General features: G+C 45.7%; 1 protein-coding gene across 9 annotated transcripts in view; it reads right to left on the bottom strand.

The window, feature by feature from the left end:
- Nucleotides 1–18,725, bottom strand: part of dlgap4b (discs, large (Drosophila) homolog-associated protein 4b) — a 306,821-nt gene that overhangs the window by 112,955 nt on the left and 175,141 nt on the right. For all 9 annotated transcript variants that reach the window (XM_078419201.1, XM_078419195.1, XM_078419193.1 and 6 more), the window contains 2 exons: nucleotides 4,587–5,577; nucleotides 375–595 (listed from right to left, as the gene is read on the bottom strand). In XM_078419201.1, coding sequence (XP_078275327.1) covers nucleotides 375–595; nucleotides 4,587–5,537 — 1,172 coding nt within the window. In that variant the 5' untranslated portion in view covers nucleotides 5,538–5,577. The remainder of the gene's footprint in view (nucleotides 1–374; nucleotides 596–4,586; nucleotides 5,578–18,725) is intronic.

Raw genomic sequence — 18,725 nt, 5'->3', positions numbered from 1 at the left:
AAGTGTGATGTTTAAGAATATTGGTTTAACTCACTACTGAGGATGTGGTTACTATCTGAGACTTCTGATGGTAAAGAATCAGTCATGGAGTCATAGCTCAGTTATCTTGGTTTAGGAAACCTCAGCCTCTCACTTTCCCGAGAATGGAATGAGCATTTGCTAATTTCTTTCAATTAAACTGGTTCTGACTGGAATGATGGTCCTTGCCTTGCACGAAGGGTCTACAATCTGGAAACACTTTATTTCAGGAACTTTTCAATAATGTGCAGATTTTGAGAAAGAATGTGAAGACCATGGAATTCTGCTCATGGGAAAGTAAAGCTGAGCATCAGAGTAAGAGAGAAAGGGAGGGAGGAAGGGAGGGAGGGACTCACTTGCACTGGCTGATCTGCTCGCTCAGGGATTGTTGCGTGGCCTTCAGGTAACTCTGCCGTCGAGCTGCTGTCTTCGGCGATGGTTTGGGGCTCATCTCAGAGTCTTCGCTGTCATCGTCTCCCATCGCCTTTATGTAGCTGCCGCTGCGCATCCGTCGACAGGGAATCTCCCCAACTCTTCCTCGTGAAAGGGTGCTATTCCAATCATCATGAAGAGGAACCTGCTCAAGATGGAGAACTTATTAGACCATTGACTCCCTACTTCACATAGAAAACAACAGCAGAGCAGTTCTAGGGAGACTGACCATGCAAAGTGACAACATTTACTGTTGCTCAAACTTGCAGAAAAATGCTAGACCCTGTCAAACGATGCACACAAGGACAATACCCATCCACCCTTCTCTCAACACCAACAAAAGCACCAATATGCCCAAAGGCCATCCTGAAAAGATTGCATCCAACGGGAAAGCGGCCCTCTTGTGATTATAGGTCACATATATTCTATATTACAAGTCATATATATTCTATATCACAGATAATATATATTCTATAGTGTGGGCTAAATATATTCTATTTTACAGGTCATATATATTCTATATTACATGTCACATATCCTATATTATGGGTTATATGTATTCTATATTACAGGCCACATATAGTATATTCCATATTACAGGTCATATACATTCTATATTACGGGTCACATATATTCTATGTTACAGGTAGTGTAAGAGGCACTCTGAAGAAGGGTCTCGACCTGAAACGTCACCCATTCCTTCTCTCCTGAGATGCTGCCTGACCTGCTGAGTTACTCCAGCATTTTGTGAAATATTCTATATTACAGGTCACATATATTCTATATTACGGGTCATATATATTCTATATTACAGATATATATAGTATATAACAGGTTATATTTCATCTCAGGTTCACAACATAGTGACTAACAATTGAAACGTTGTGGTAATTATCATGAGTCCAACTGTTACCCTGACTTCTACAACCGATTATTTCCTCGACTTCCTTTAATGCCAATGTCACAGTTTGATACTCTGGCACTGGCACCACAGCTTTAAAGCTGTTTTTATCCAAGATGAAAGACAGACTTTTAAGCTTCAGATCTGAAAATAAATCATCAGAATCTTTCTCTTTGCTTCATCAGTATTCAGGTCTTCAAGGGATTGAAAGACTCCCACGAGACCACCGTGCTTTGCACAAGACGGCTTCAAACATCTTACAGCTTTCATTTCCAATAGATCCACAGATAGAGCTATTTCATGTTTGAGAACATTTCCCTCTACTTAACAATCTTTGGAGACATTTTAAATTTTGGAGGAAACCACAAACTAATGGTTTTGCAGATTTGTGTGCATTAGAAACAAGTTTTACACAATATGATTTCACAGAATGATACATTGACAATAGCCCATGTAAATTACTCTGGGTGAAACAAGGAAGCCAGTCAGAGAAGCTGCCCACTCCAACAAAATTGTAAATCATCTACTGTTGTGATAATCATCTCTCAGCAGAGGTTTCAGACGTGACCAGAAATGCAATGTTCAAGTCAGCAAATCTGTCCGCAGCAGATTGGGCCCAACTTGTAAACTTCAGTAACAATATCATTACAGTTAGACAATAGACACAAAAAGCTGGAGTAACTCAGCGGGACAGGCAGCATCTCTGGAGAGAAGGAATGGGTGACATTTTGGGTCGAGACCCTTCTTCAGACTGAGCATCTCTGGAAAGAAGGAATGGGTGGTGTTTTGGGTCGAGACCCTTCCTCAGACTGAACATCTCTGGAGAGAGGGAATGGGTGGTGTTTTGGGTCGAGACCCTTCCTCAGGCTCGGGAGGAGGAAGAACCTGTCCCTTTTCTGGACTCTGACCCGAGTCATTTGAAAAACTGGCATCATTTTTTTTCACAAAGTAAGAAATCTCCTCCATTCCCCATCATCATCATTGATTATTTCTTTAAAATGAATAACATTCATAGATGAAGAACCTTCTATTAATATGGAAGCACCACCAACACTGGATAATTCCAGGAATTATTACTCATGAGTGAGTAATCGTCCAGTCAGCCACACATCAGTGGTCACGATACGTGGTCACGATAATCAGAGGCAGCATGTATTTACAGAACATCTGCGTCGACGTTTCATACTGCAGGTAATGGGGTTAAAATGCTTTTGTCACATCGAAAACAACGGGTTTCGAGGTTAAATCAATGATGTTTTGGTGCAAAGGTGCAATGCAAGGCGTGTTGTGTTTGTGACAGTTCACACACCTTTCATCTTTCACCCCAGATTTCAGCCCATTTGTTTGACAGGTTTTGAGAAAAGCCTCAGAGACTGAAACCTAACTGTGGATCCAGAAGGCGATTTGTTTGATTTACAGTGGGCAGAACAGTCTCTCCGTTGTGAATGTACGTGTCCCAACGACAGGGGCAGTGTGCCCATGAATCCATGACCGATACAGACCAGTGCAGATCATGTGGAGAATCTGCATCCTTGCAACCATATGATCAGGTCGGGTCCACGCCATTCAAACTCAACTGGTTAAACAGCTGTTCCTTTTTGGAGGGGATGTGCGGACTATTTGTTCATCAACACAAGCATTAGGGTTAGGGTCAGGCTGGCATCTACATGAATCCTGTCTTCAATGTTAGCCAGTTTCTTGAATTAAAAATCCACATAAGCTTCCTGTAACAGCTTCCTGCTTCGACTTTCATTTGGAACAGTATCATTACTAAATAAATGACTGCAATTTAAATTACATGCACTTCCCTAAACACATGAGATTAACTGTTCAAGGATGTGGTAGGAGGCATTTCACACTGCCCTTCACCACAATAGTTCAACAGGTAGACATGCCTGAATATCCCTTAAACACATTAAACGTTAATCCCCATTTAACCTTTAAAGGGAAAGATAAAATATCTTCAGAATGAGAACAAGGCAATCGAGAGGAAGTGGCGTTGGAAGCCGTGGCTGAACAAGTTGGCAGGAGACAGAACAGAACGTCCTTCAAAGGAGAAACTTAAAGTAAACTAGTCAAAATGGAGAAGACCAGGAGTGAGGGGGGGGGGGGGGGGAGATGCAGAGAAGAGGGGAGAAATAGAGAGGAGAGAGTGGGATTGGTAAGGAGGAGAGAAGGTGATATGGAGAGGTGGAAGGAGAAGGGTGGAGGGGTGTGGAGAGTGGAGGAGAGTGGAGGAGAGAGGGAGTTAGGGGACATGGAGAGAGGAGCAGAGAGGAGCGGGAGGGAAATGGGGAGAGGAAGAGTGAAGGATTATAATTTCATCTTTTCTTCTCTGGGCAATGTTAAGTGACATTGCAGGAATATCTCTAGCCATTATGAACTATGCTATCATCCAGAAAAGTGTTTTGATCTTTAAATCAGTGCAGATGCAGCAATTTCTTGAAACTCAAGGGGTTTACTGCTATAAGGCATATATTGTACAGAAATACATCTGCTTTCATTCCCAAATTAAATTCTTATTTTCTCAGCTTTTAATTACCAGAATCTTATCTCTAAGTTATTTATGTTGACATTCATTTGCCAATTATATGCACATTTTAATGAATTTGCCAATGTTTTAATTTGTTGCAAAACCTTTGATATTAATATAAAAGTGACAGAGTGTTAGAGTAACTCAGCGGGTCAGGCAGCATCTGTGGAGAACATGGATAGGTGATGTTTCACAGAATGCTGGAGTAACTCAGCGGGTCAGGCAGCATCTGTGGAGAACATGGATAGGTGACGTTTCACAGAGTGCTGGAGTAACTCAGCAGGTCAGGCAGCATCTGTGGAGAACATGGATAGGTGATGTTTCACAGAGTGCTGGAGTAACTCAGCGGGTCAGGCAGCATCTGTGGAGAACATGGATAGGTGACGTTTCACAGAGTGCTGGAGTAACTCAGCGGGTCAGGCAGCATCTTCAGTATGGGGTGGGTGGGATGTGGCGTGAGTGGGTGATACGGGTGGGATGGTGGGGTGGGTGGGAGGGGGTATGGGGTGGGAGGGGGTATGGGGTGGGTAGGATGTGGGGTGGGTGGCTGAGTGAGTGATATGCGTGGGTTGGAAGGGGTTCAATGGGGTGGGATAGTGGGGTGGGTGGGTGTGATGGGTGGGGGGTGTTAGTGGGATGGGTTGTTTGGGTGGAGGTTCATGTTGCTGAAACCTGGAACGAGCTGTGGAAGTTGGTGCCTACCTTCAGATACTGAGATGCCAGGTCATGGTGATAGGACCTGGATTTGAGCATCGCCCTGTCCATGGTGGCGGCTGAGTTCTGGCAAACCTCGCGGGTCTGGCTGAGGGTGAGTGTGGACCATGAACCGCGCTTGATGTACTTGGAGTCGGTGTTGATGGGGATATTCACACATGGGGAGCACTTCAGGTCGTTATTGCTTTTTGCTGCTTTGAGTGTGTGTTCACTGATGGTGTTGTAGGCGTTCATCAGGTATTTGGCAGGTCCATGGTCAGGCCGCCTTCCTAGTGTCATTAAACTCATGGGGTTGCGATAGTTGTAGTTGTCGCTGTCCAGATTATCGTCAGAGCTCCACCAGCCAGAGATGTTGGTCCTCGTTCTTCGCTTTGACTCCAGCTTGCGGTCCTTGCTCTTGCTTCGCTTGTTCTGCTTGGACTCGTCGGAGCCGAACTTGCTGCCGTTCAGACTCCCTTTGCCCGAGCCCTCGAGGGACTGGGACTTAGCAAAGAGCTTCTGCACAGAGTGTACGAGGTGGCGGATGCGGCCAGGACTCTCGCTGCGGTGTTTATCGCTCCTCTGGAACTGCAGCGTGTGGAACCCATCCCGGTGCATCGGCAGCTGCTTCTCAAACTGGTCCAGCAGGTTGGCGGGGAGCCGGTTAATCTTCCCGCTGGATGTGTTGGGGGTGAATGCACACTCGTCTGGCAGGTCAAAGTGGGAGTTGTAGTGGATCCTGGGGAAGGTGCTGCTGGCAAGCTGGTTATTGAGGGGCAGCAGGCAGTCGGCCGGCATGGCATTCGGGGAGGGGAAACGGTGCTGCTCCATCTGGTAGGGGTCTGCAGGGGTCAGCAGGTAGGGGTTCCTCTCCTGCATCGGGCTGGGGTACATCTGCTCACTTGTGGGATCACAGCTGTCAGATAGGTGACGGCTTCGATTAGCTCCTAAACCTTTCATTGCTGCCCGTCTCCCACACTGCGTAGATCTCCAGATTCACCTGCAAAGCAAAAGCATAAAATAAATCTAGCGCACAGCAAACACAATGAAATTTAAAACAGTATTCTCAACATATTTTGGTGGGTTTTGTGCATGTAATTAAGTTTTGTGATAACTGAAATGTTTTGAGTTTGATTATTGAGGTAAGGTTCTGTCTGACGAAATTCAAAATTTTGAGAAGAATGAGAAGAGAATTTGATCACAATCTACATGGAGTCAAAAGTCCAAAACACTATTTGATGAAGAATGTCACAATTGATCCGTGGGAGGAGGAGGCACCTTGGATGAAAGATCGGCTGAGGGAGAGAGGGCAGGAGTGGGGACTAGAGAGAGCAGGAGTGGGGACTAGAGAGAGCAGGAGTGGGGACTAGAGAGAGCAGGAGTGGGGACTAGAGAGAGCAGGAATAATCCCTGCTTTTCATGGTATAAACAAGCTTGATTATTAATAAAGGGACCACTGTTAAAACAAGTTTCAGCCCTGCATTTATTGAGTCTTATTTCTGCAGTTGGACCTGCATCAGTTATAATTAGTGTGCAAGGATTTAAATAAATTGATGGAAAGATTAGAGAGGAATTGAGCAGAAAAAACCCTTCATTCAACAAACATTGGCCACCTGGAACTGACTAGATAACACACACTGGATGCAGAAACGTTCCTCCTCTGTAGAGGCCCAGAGTGAGTGAGGTGACACAGAGATGGGAAGTGGGACTCCCTAAAGGATGCATTGTTGGCCAGCACAGATCTATGGGCCGAATGGCTGGAACCGGTTTTATGTATCAGGTAATTGTTTGAACAAGATATCACCGAGGGAATGACGTGTTAACATGTCGCAACACGTGTTAAACTGAGACCGGTGGTTTCTCAGGGTCAGTGTTGTATTACATTATTCTATTCCACTCAGGTGAACAACTTTATGTAAACGTGAAGTGCAGGTCTGTTGTATTAAAGAAAATAATTATTTGAGCAACAGGACTCCAACTGAGAACCCAACAGGCCATGCATCACCTGCTGTCATCTCCAGGTGAAGTACAAGCACTAAACTTGGCACAAAGTTCATGCTGGGTGCCTGGGAATCCGTGGTGGAAACTTCTTCCATTGTTATTACCAGGTCACTTTCCTCAGTGCCCCTTAGACCTCTAGAGTGGAGCAGATCCCCGTTCCTCAGTGCCCCCTCAATGCTGGCCCCCCATGAACCTCTAGAGTGGAACAGAGTTCCAGGGAATCATCCAGTCAAAAGGTAGAAACAAAGCACTGCAGATGCTGGGTCATTCACAACAGGCCGTGCTCCTGACCATCAGGGAAAGGTTTTAGGAGGAGGAGGGAGACCACCTTCAGCCCATGGCACCTTGGCACAGTCGCCATGTACGTGGGGGAGAAAGGAGGAATGTCATAGTCGTGATTGCTGGCATAGTCTGGGGAACAGATACTGCTCTCTGAGCAAAGTCAGGGAGACCTGAAGGCTCCGTTGCCCGTCTAATGCCAGGGTTAAGAACATCTACTGGGCTGGAGAATAATTTGGAGAGGAAGGAGAGGATCTAATTGTCATTGGGCATTTAGTGTTTTTACCACAGTGGAGAGTTCATGTCTGAAACAACAGCCTGAAACAGGTGATCAGAATGAAGCAATAACTGCCGACTGGTTGGCTCACTTCACACATGAACAGCTGACCCGTACAGTTACACCAGTTCCTTCTAACTTTGAGATGAGCCCATGCAGTTAATGTCACACAAAGCACATCTGACAAATTCCTCTCACAGCATCCCTGCAGGCCCACAACTGCCATCCCTCCCAGCCAATTGCAAATAATTTATCCACATATCTCAAATCTGATGCATTCAGAATTGGCCGTATAACTGTTTTGATATAGTCAGTAAAGTTAATTTCTTTAAATAGTTTCTGCAGAGAGTAGTAACACAGTAGCCACGTTGGTATTGAAGTGGTGGTGGATTCATAAAGGAAGCTCACAGGAGGTGCCGAGGAAAGATTCTGGTGAATGCAAAAGTACAGAAGTTCTCAAAGACTTCACTTGACTTTGTAAGCACTTGATTGGGGAGAATTGATGAAAAACAAAGAAACACAAATGCAATCTGCTGTTCTTTGGTGGAGAAGATCATGTTGGGATGCAAAAAAATGTTTTATTTTTTAAAGAATCTTGCAAATTCTTTGTGAAACCTACAACATTGTATGAGCAGTTTCTGGTAACATCTGTAGCCGAGGGTGATGCCTGCTTTGTCGTTATGTTTTTATTCTGATTGAAATCCACATCGAGATCCCTGCCCAACTTTGATGCAGAAAGAAACACTCTCTAATCCTGAGGAATAATATCAATCCACAATTAGCAGATCAAAATGGCGGATAATCTCACAACATCAGGTGTGTAGAACATGACCAAGGATAGTTAGCAACATGGGCAGCGACAATGAGCTTGTCGTAGAGTTCTGGCCATCCCAGTGCAGGTAAGGCAACGTTATGCAGCATCAAGGGTTTCTATGCTCCAATGGAACACAAGACATGGTGGACCTGTGGCTGTGGGAGCCCCTCCACAGAGCAGCAACATTGGCAAGGGTGACATCAAACAGGGGACAACCTGTGACAGGCAACGACACATCTCAGCCACTGTGCAGATGCTTGTGTTATTGAAAGGAACACCTGACAAAAGGTGTTAGCTTTTTATTATCTGATTGGCTGACGGCCAAATCCAGGCTGATGTACAGTGCGGAGGTATTGCCACACTGGTGGGTAAGGCAAGGCAGCGCCTTTACCACCTCAGACAGCTGAGGAAATTCAGAGTGTCTCTGAGGATCCTTCAGTGCTTCTACTCTGGGGCTTTAGAGAGCCTCCTGTCCGGCAACATCACAGTCTGGTTTGGGAACAGCTCTGCCCAGGAGAGGAAGGCACTGCAGAGAGGGCAGTTTGGCAGAACGCACCATGGGTACTACACTCGTCCCCCTGCAGGACCTATACATCAGGAGGTGCAGATCAAGAGCAAGCAAGATTATGAGGGACCCCTGCCACCCCAGTAACGGACTGTTCCAGATGCCACGGTCAGGCAAATGCCTCCGCTGTCACGCTGTGAAAACAGAGAGGATGAGACGGAGTTTCTTCCCACAGGCCATCAGGACTGTTAACTATTATAACTCCAAGGACTACATTTTCTTTTCTGTATTAATTTTAATTTATATGCTGTAATTGTAATTTTTGTGCACAATCCGCAGGCGTTGCCACTTTCATTTCACTGCACATCATGTATGTGTATGTGACAAATAAACTTGACTTGATCTTATCCACTGATTAAAGTCATTGCTATGGAAGCTGTCACCAACAAAGTGGAAGAAAACTTATTGGATCCGTTTGCTCATGAAATCCGGAGCCACGTCACGGTCACGTCACTCAGAAACACGGTCACGTCACTCAGAAACACGGTCATTTCCATACGGGGAAACGAACCTCAGAAACACGGTCATTTTCTGCTCACTTCTTTGACATAATTGGAATTTCTCGACTTGAATCGAAACAAATTGTTCTAAATGCGGGCTTGCAGCTTGTAGCTTGCAGCTTGCAGCTTGCAGCAACTTTCTCAGGTAACGAGAACAAAGTTTGTGTTTTGAAATCCACATTATTCCAGGAACCATCAGTGTAAACATTAATTGGATGACTGTGAGCTGTAACTTTGCAGAAGACAAGGCCCATTAGGCTCGTTTGTCCAATTAACCGGTAGTCAAGGCCGCTTTATATTACACTGCAATCCGAGTCCCTACCTTCCAATGTCCTGAATGTAACTCTTCATGTGCCAGCGGAGTCTTTATAATGATCTTGGTTGGAACTACAACCACGAATTGTCACAACAGAACAATGAACAAGAAAACCAGAAGGATTTCTCTGGCTGTGGGTGGTGGCGACAGCAAGCCAGAGGGTGGGCACGATGAATGTCACACATTTGGCTAATTCAGATTTCTGAACTGTACAGCAACACAGTGGTACCTCCTTGTCCCACCAGAGCTCATGAGCCCCAGAAGATGTCACACTGCAGAAAGCAGAGGTCTGTGGCTTTGTGTTCGACAGCCTGAGCTGTATCTGCCATTACCTGCCATCCGTGGATTCCGACACTAACTCACCATCTTGCCTTGTGATGGGGAATTGTCTCTCTGGTCCCAAAGAGGGACCAAATAATGAGGGCTGCACTAAGCAGAGTTGGAGCAGAGGGAGAGAGTGGAGCCTAGGGTTAGGGATGGGGATGGAGCTCGGGGCAGCAGTCAGGTGGAATGGGATCGGTAGGCTGAGAGACAAGGAGAAAATGAAGACCATTCATTGGGACAAGCTGGGGCATGATCACACGGCTGAGACCACAGGCAGGATGATGTGAATCTCACTGCAGACATGACAAGACTGTTGTGTGTGGGTACAATGACAGGGGCAGGGAATGGGTCCATACAGGAGACTGGGGGAAGGTGAGAGGTGAAGATAAAAGAGAGTTGCAGGCAAGAGTACTGACTTTATTGGGGAGATGGAAGGGGGGGATAAAGGGTAAAGGGATTAGAGGTGGCAGGAAAGACCAGTTTACAAGGAAACGTTGGGGGAGGGGTAAATAAAGACATTTCACATCATAAATAAAAAGAAAGGTTTGAAGGAAAGAATATTTTTTGTGGCATCATGCACCATTGAGAGGGAGTTACCCACACTACCTTGCACTGTTTTTCTAATTATGTTTTGGCACCAAAGCCCGTTGTATCCCACTTGCAGAGGCTCTGCTACTGCAGGGTCTAGGCTGAGGTTTTGTGCCTGCAGGGACAGAGAGGGGAAGTGAGAGTCAGTCAGCCTGGGCAATACGTCTCAGGCACAGCTTTTGGTCATCTCTAGAACCTCTCACCAGCTGCGTCAGAGGTTAGAACAGGGGAAAATAAAACACCATCAGCTTCAAAGAAGACAGTACGTGTGGACATGAAAAATTACTTTAGAGTAAACGAAGGCAAAGATGCAGCAAAACCAGATTAGGAAAACATTGTTGCGTAAATCAGCCTTTATGGAAATAATTATCATTTACATTGGGGTTTACAAACTCATTAAATTGCTCTGTGGCAGGAATGGCGTGACATGCATCAGTTTGGAGCAGCACCTTTGGTAGTTGTGAAAGAGACGGTTATTTTTATAACACAGGATTGTCATATTGTTGTTTCCACTCAAACTCGAATAATCGACATTCCAGGAAATCCTCTATCCTTCAAATGTTCTTGTGAAATGTTATCTGTTTCATCGCACATTCCTACCCAATCACTGCTGGCTGCACTGGCAGCATTGTGATGAATGATTGACATCCATGCAATTACTTTTCTTCAGAAAAACACAGACGATATGATCAGTGGTACAGTGATCTTCAGATTGTTCCTCTGTCCCTCTCTTTCCCCTCCCCCTTCCAGTTCTCCCACTGTCTTCCTGTCTCCTACTATATCCTATCTTTGTCCCGCCCCTCCCCTGATATCAGTTTGAAGAAGGGTCTCGACCCGAAACGCCACCCATTCCTTCTCTCCCGAGATGCTGCCTGACCCGCTGAGTTACTCCAGCATTTTGTGTCTACCTTTGATCAGTGATACATGCACTTTTACAGGCGATCAGTATTAGAGGGCTGATATCTAGAATGATAACGAATAGACCTTTGCTAAGAAGTAACATTTGAGCCAATGCATGGTGTAAGCATTAGCAGTAAGTGGATCAGTTTCCCAGGACATGATTACATTGTCCACTTTGAGCGCGCTCCGACCAAGATACACAGTGACTAAATAATACACACAAGTACACAAGGGAGTTATAATTTAATTAACATGATCTGCTTCTCTCTGCAAATGTCACCTCCTCTAATTCCTCCTGGTCTGGCAATAATCAAATTATGAACAGGAAGAACCATCTAATAACACGAACCAATGTTGGAAAAGAAACTAATCTCGTGTTGACAACACGCCAATGTAACACAGCAACGAGAGAAATGTCAAACCCAACCTGGTGCTGGTTTTGAGGAAATTGTAAGAACCACCAACAACACGGTTCACATCTCAAGTGAAGGACAAAGTCACAGAGTGGGTCTCGGCCTGAAACTAGGACCATGGACTGAGAGCAATATGGAATAATGATGGTGCACATCCCCGCTTGCCTCTCGTCTCTCGCCACCGATGATTTAACATTCTCATTCCATCTCCGCTAAAATAATTGGCTTCCTAATGTTGGGGAGATAATTTTTTTTAATTTGAGCTATTTTGAATAGTTCAGCACAACAGTACAATTTTCATGTAATCTTTCTGAGTTTGGAGCCTAAAGATAAGCAGTACTTGGCATTGATTTAGGATTTACTTTCAAAACCAATCCATTATCTTTTTTATTGTATCAGTTCTTTTAATGCAACAGCTCATTGTAGTTTAATGGCTCATTTTAAATGATCCGTCCTATTCAATTAAACGTACAGATTGCCACCACTGTTCCAGTTTGATAACTCCATCAGGAGGCATTCAGCATGCCAAAACGGAGGATTAACATGCTTGTGTGCTGTCGATCGACACATTGTGAACCTTATCAGTGAAGTCTGATGCAGACGCAAGCCACTGCCTTACTGACGCAGCTGAATAGATTGATAGATGTCAGTCCATGCCTCTTGGCTCCAATAAGATGAAATTATTATTCCTCTCAGGCAGAAACTATAGTAGCTGGCAGCTATTCGTTAGGCAGCGTATTATGGATTCTATTTCCTGGATGGTAAAGTTGAGATCACTAAGTAATTTCTCCACAAATTCCTCAGGCCAAGCAAAACATCATAAATGAGGAAGCAGAGGGCTGGGCGGGTCATACCACTGCCGCCTTTACTCTGTTTTATTGTCGAACCAGGTGAGCTCTGATCATATGACAATGACCTGAAATATCCACTGCATTTCCTTTCCCTACCTGACCTGCTGAGTACTTCCAGCATGTTGTTTTCCTGATTAGTAATGATCCAAAGAGTACCGGGACAATAAATGAACCAATCTTAGTGCTGGACCTAGAGGCAGAAAATTATCTATCAAGGTCAATGATAAAATGCTCAAAGCTCGATATCCGAGTGAAATCCGTCTGAGGAAGGGTCCCGACCCGGAGGTGTTGTCAGCAAAGCTCATTGGTCGTGGTGTGTGGGTCAGAGGTCCAGTGGCTGAGGCTGTGACTGTAGATCTACAACACTGGGGAATCCCGAGCTCCACGATGCTAGAAATAGAGAACTGCAGATGGCCGTAGAAACAAGGAACTGTAGCTCTGCTGATGGGTCCCGACCCAAAACGTCACCCATTATTTTTCTCCAGATATGCTGCCTAATGTGCTGAGTTACTCCAGCACTTTGTGTCTTTCAAGGTTTTGGAGTAACTCAGTGGGTCAGGCAGCATCTCTGGAAAGAAAGGATAGGTGATGTATCTGGTTGGGACCCATCTTCAGACTCATTCCAAAGCTGCAACCTTCAGGGCTGAAGGCATCTCCCCTGTCCGTTCCCTTCATGCTTCACCCCACCCTTACTTGGACAGATCTTGCTGTTGTGCGACAGAGGTGGAGAATTTCCCACTTCAGTCACATTTCCAAGTCCTTTCCCTCTTCCCGTCATTTTGCCATCGAGTGAAGAGTGTAGACCCAGGTCCTGGCAATGAATGAGAATGAATGTGGCAACCATAGCAATGCTCAGAACAGTAGCAATGTTCCACAGCAATACCATACACACCAATGCTCAGAACAGTTGCAATGTTCCACACCAATGCTCAGAACAGTAGCAATGTTCCACAGCAATACCATCCATAGCAATGCTCAGAACAGTTTGCCATCAATTATGCTTAAACTGAGGCAATTTAAACTCATCTTGTGGTAACGTACGATGGTATTAGGTTCTCACACACATGCAGGAGCCAAGTGAAAGGCAACCAGCCTGAAGCACAAACTGCCTCAGCATCTCCGCTGTGCCTCCACTGACTCTTTCTGTTAATTGGGCCAAGTTACAATACTTTACATTGTTATTTTTACATGAACTGCTGTCAATTATACATCTCCGAGCACATTTTGCACTTGGAAAAGCAAAGTACTCAAGAAAATATCACAGCCACCTGCGTGAAACGTAGTGGCAATTGGAGTTCAGGAGATGGTCACAAGATGTCCTCTGATCGGCCTGACCAAGAACTATACAACATGTAATAACATTTCAATGGCATAATGTGGACACATCCAAACCATTTCCCTGTTCAAAGGGGCCTCTCACCAGAAGCAGCATATTTTCTCTAGGTGACAAAGCAATGTCAAAAGAAGTCTACAGTACGCTGACGGGTAATATGCAGTACCGTGCAGTACAGTACACTACCATACAGTACAGTACCATGCAGTACAGTACACTACCATGCAGTACAGTACACTACCATGCAGTACAGTACACTACCATACAGTACAGTACACTACCATACAGTACACTACCATGCAGTACAGTACACTACCATGCAGTACAGTACACTACCATGCAGTACAGTACACTACCATGCAGTACAGTACACTACCATACAGTACACTACCATGCAGTACAGTACACTACCATGCAGTACAGTACACTACCATGCAGTACAGTACACTACCATACAGTACACTACCATGCAGTACACTACCATGCAGTACAGTACAGTACCATGCAGTACAGTACACTACCATGCAGTACAGTACAGTACCATGCAGTACAGTACACTACCATGCAGTACAGTATTGTATTGTATTGTTGTTGTTCGTCCTTCGGGTTCGAAGATGACCATGACTTCACTTTCAGTTGATTACCTGACTACACCACATTAGGAATGAGTCTGTGGGTCCGGAAAGTTGCAGCTTTGGATTGGTGACTGTGGGTCCGGAAGTGACTGGTGAGGCCAATCCGGGCCCGGAAGGCAGGCCCACACGTAGGACACAAGTGGATGGCTGCTGCAGTGGAAGTGGAGGTAGCCCGGGCCTTGCGCGCGGTGCGTTTCCTCTGGGCCTCTGCAGTGCGTCTGTTCTCTGCTGCACGGGCTCCTGTGGTGAGCTTGCTACGTCAGGTTGGACGGTCCAGAGCAAGAGACTCCCAAGTGCTGAGATTGATGTCCAAGTCTTTGAGGGACACTTTGAGGCAGTCCTTAGACCGTTTCTTCTGTCCTCCTACTGAGCGCTTGCCCTGACACAGTTCTCCATACAGAAGCTGTTTTGGCAGTCGACTCTCCGGCATTCTGACGACATGGCCTGCCCATCTGGCTTGGGCTTTCCGTAGGAGGGTGTGGACGCTGGGGATTCCGGCCTGTTCCAAGACCTCTGTGTCGGGAATTTTGTCCTGCCACCTGATGTGAAGGAGTCTACGTAGGCAGCTCAAGTGAAAGTGGTTGAGCTGTTTGGCATGTCTGCCGTAGACAGTCCAGGTCTCACTGGCATAGAGAAGAGTGGTGAGTACCACTGCACGGTAGACCTTCAGCTTGGTGGTAAGGCTGAGTCCTCTCCGCTCCCAAACATTCTCACGGAGTCATCCAAAGGCAGCGCTGACCTTGGCAATCCTGTTGTTGACCTCAGCGTCAATGTTCACCACTCGCGAGAGTGTACTACCCAGATAGGTAAAGCTGTCGACTGCCTGTAGGTTCTGCCCCTTCACCGTGATGTGTGGTTCCTGATAGGGCTTTCCAGGCGCGGGCTGGTACATAACTTCAGTCTTTTTGGTGCTAATGGAGAGACCAAAGTTGTCACAGGCCTGTGAGAAGCAGTCCATTTCATGCTGCATCTTCTGCTCTGTGCTGGCGTTGAGGGTGCAGTCATCAGCAAATAAGAAATCTCTGATGATGGTCTCCTTCACCTTTGTAATAGCTTGCAGGCGCCTGTCCTGTACCTGTCAGTCCTGTACCTGATGTGTGCACTGCCATGCAGTACAGTACACTACCATGCAGTACAGTACACTACCATGCAGTTAAGTGCAGTACAGTACACTACCATGCAGTACAGTACACTACCATGCAGTACAGTACGCTACAATGCAGTAGGCAGTGCATATATTATCCTTCTTTGTCAAAACACATGATCATTACGAGCTTGTTCTGAATATCCTGCACTGTTTGTGCCAGATTGCCCAGCTATTTCAGGCTATGGTTTTACCACAAATATAATGTCAGAACTAAACTCCTCCGCCTTGAACTGATACTAAAGGTCAAATTAATTTTGCAGCTTCAGGTTCCAGTTCATTTTAAATTTGTAGTTGAATTCTAAGGATTAGAGAATTTATAGATGCATTTTAAAACATCCTGAATAAAATACTGGAACTTTTAAGTGTTTCTATGTTTCTATGTTAATGCAAAAATGTAATTTTGACAGCTATTATTTTTATTATTTTTATAATTTTGTAAAATGATAAATCTCTTGAATCACCATGGCACTAAATCAATAGTTCTTCACAGGATTGGCCACAATATGATGCTCAGTGTGAGTGACAAGGCTTACCAACATGATGGCACACTGGATGTTTGGGAGGATTTGATACACCCAGCACTGGCACACTGGATGTTTGGGAGGCTTTGATACACCCAGCACTGGCACACTGGATGTTTGGGAGGCTTTGATACACCCAGCACTGGCACACTGGATGTTTGGGAGGATTTGATATACCCAGCACTGGCACACTGGATGTTTGGGAGGCTTTGATACACCCAGCACTGGTGTCATCCACTCCAGATTGCAGTGCAAGTGCAAACCAGCTTCAACAAGCAATTCCCAATTGGAAGGTGGGACCTGGCTTTCTGAGTTCTGTAGGTTTAGGTTCAGGTTTATTATTGTCACGTGTAACGAGGTACAGTGGAAAAACCCTGTTTTGTATTCTATCCAAACAGATCAGATCATACTGTACATGAATACAATCAAGTCCAGTACAATCGGTAGAGCAAAGGGGCAGGTACAGAATAGGGAATATAATTCTCAGCATTATAGTGCATCAGTTCCATAAACAGACCAGTGTCCGCAATGGGGAAGAGGTGGATTGGACAGTACCTGAGCTTATGGAAGGACCGTTCAGTAGCCTGATAGTGGAGGGGAAGAAGCTGTCCCTGTAATGGCCCTGCTTCACGTGAATCTACTGTGGTGGTACCTGTCGTCATGGGAAACATGTGATGCATCACAGACAAAATGTGACTGGTCCCCACTGGACCTCCTCAGTGACAATGTGAGCAGGAATAAAGAATAATGTGGTCAGCATCAACTCTCCTGTACAAAACTACATTTTTGCATCAAACATCATTAAGAAAGACGTTAATATTGGTTCAAAATGATAAAACCATTGAGTTGTAGTCAATAGTCGTTTATTTGTTACATACACATAAATGTGTAGTGAAATGAAACATTACCCGCAGTTAAACAATAAGACCAATAAGATTAATCAATAAAAATGCAATAAACCATACAATCACAACTAACACCAAACAAAAAGAAACATCCATCACAGTGAGACTCCTCCAGTCCCTTCTCACTGTTATGGAAGGCCAAAAATGTCTTTTTCTCTTCCCTGCCGTCTTCTCCTGCGGTCAGGCTGTTGGAGTTGCCACGTCGGGGCGGTCGGGGGTCCCGATATTGAAGCCCCCGCTGGACGGTGAAAGGTCCACGGCCTATTTCAGGCCGCGCCGGACGGTGAAAGGTCCGCGGTGGGCCGACCCAAGCCCCGCGATTCGGGGCGGGCGAACACGCTGCCTCTGCCGCTGCTGGAGCTCCCGATGTCGGCCCCCACCCAGGGGCCTGCGGGCTTCCGACGTCCACGCGGCCCACGCCGGAACCTCCGGAGACGAGTCGCAGCCGCTCCCGCAGCATCCGCAGGCAGCCAGTGCCGCAGGTGGTGAGTCCGGGCCGCGGGCTCTGCGAACCAGAGCCCCAGGTGGTCCCAGGTGCATGGCCGGTGGTAGGCCGCAACGGGAACGGAGACACGACACAGAAACAAAGGTTGCGTCTCCGTTCGGGAGAGAGAATTTTACAGTTCCCGTTCCCTCCCCCCCCCCCCCCCCCCAACATAACATACAAACACTACACCATATTAAAACTACAATTCATACAAAAACAACAAAAAACACAAAAGACAGACGGACTGCAGGCAAGCCGCAGCTGCGACGGCAGCGCTGGCTCCTCCACAGAGTGTACAGAGGCGCAGCGTAGAGCAGCCCCTATGTGTAGAGTTACAGACTGGTGGGATGAATGGACCGGCCCTCTGTTGTGATGATGATGATCCAGCCGAGAGGAATGTTCAAAATCAAAGCTGGGTTTAATTTCCTGCTCCTCTACATTAGTGTTGGCTGTGTGCCAGCAAAAGGACATCCACTCACCCTTCTCATGTGCTTTTATTAGAGTTTAGCTGATATTGTCACATGTGCCAAGGTACAGTGAAAGGCCTTTGTGTTGCCACGTGATACAATATACTCTGATCCAAAGAGAGGATAAACAAGGGAAGACAGGGACAGCATAAAAATTAAGGAGAGGAAGTATAACATAGCAAAGAAGAGTGGGAAGACAGAGGATTGGGACTCTTTTAAAGAGCAACAAAAGTTAACTAAAAAGGCAATACGGGGAGAAAAGATGAGGTACGAGGGTAAACTAGCCAATAATATAAAGGAGGATAGCAAAAGTTTTTTTAGGTACGTGAAGAGGAAAAAAATAGTCAAGGCCCTTGAAGACAGAAGCAGGGGAATTTATTATGGGGAACAAAGAAATGGCAGACGAGTTAAACCGTTACTTTGGTTCTGTCTTTACTGAGGAAGATACACACAATCTCCCAAATGTTCTAGGGGCCGGAGAACCTAGGAACTGAAAGAAATCCACATTAGGCAGGAAATGGTTTTGGGTAGACTGATGGGACTGAAGGCTGATAAATCCCCAGGGCCTGATGGTCTGCATCCCAGAGTACTTAAGGAGGTGGCTCTAGAAATAGTGGAAGCATTGGAGATCATTTTTCAATGTTCTATAGATTCAGGATCAGTTCCTATGGATTGGAGGATAGCAAATGTTATCCCACTTTTTAAGAAAGGAGGGAGAGAGAAAACGGGTAATTATAGACCAGTTAGTCTGACATCAGTGGTGGGGAAGATGTTGGAGTCAATTATAAAAGACGAAATTGCTGAGCATTTGGATAGCAGTAACGG

Source organism: Rhinoraja longicauda, chromosome 22, assembly GCF_053455715.1.
Source record: "Rhinoraja longicauda isolate Sanriku21f chromosome 22, sRhiLon1.1, whole genome shotgun sequence".
NCBI classification, from domain to species: domain Eukaryota; kingdom Metazoa; phylum Chordata; class Chondrichthyes; order Rajiformes; family Arhynchobatidae; genus Rhinoraja; species Rhinoraja longicauda.
This window is presented reverse-complemented; position numbering and strand designations above follow the sequence as displayed.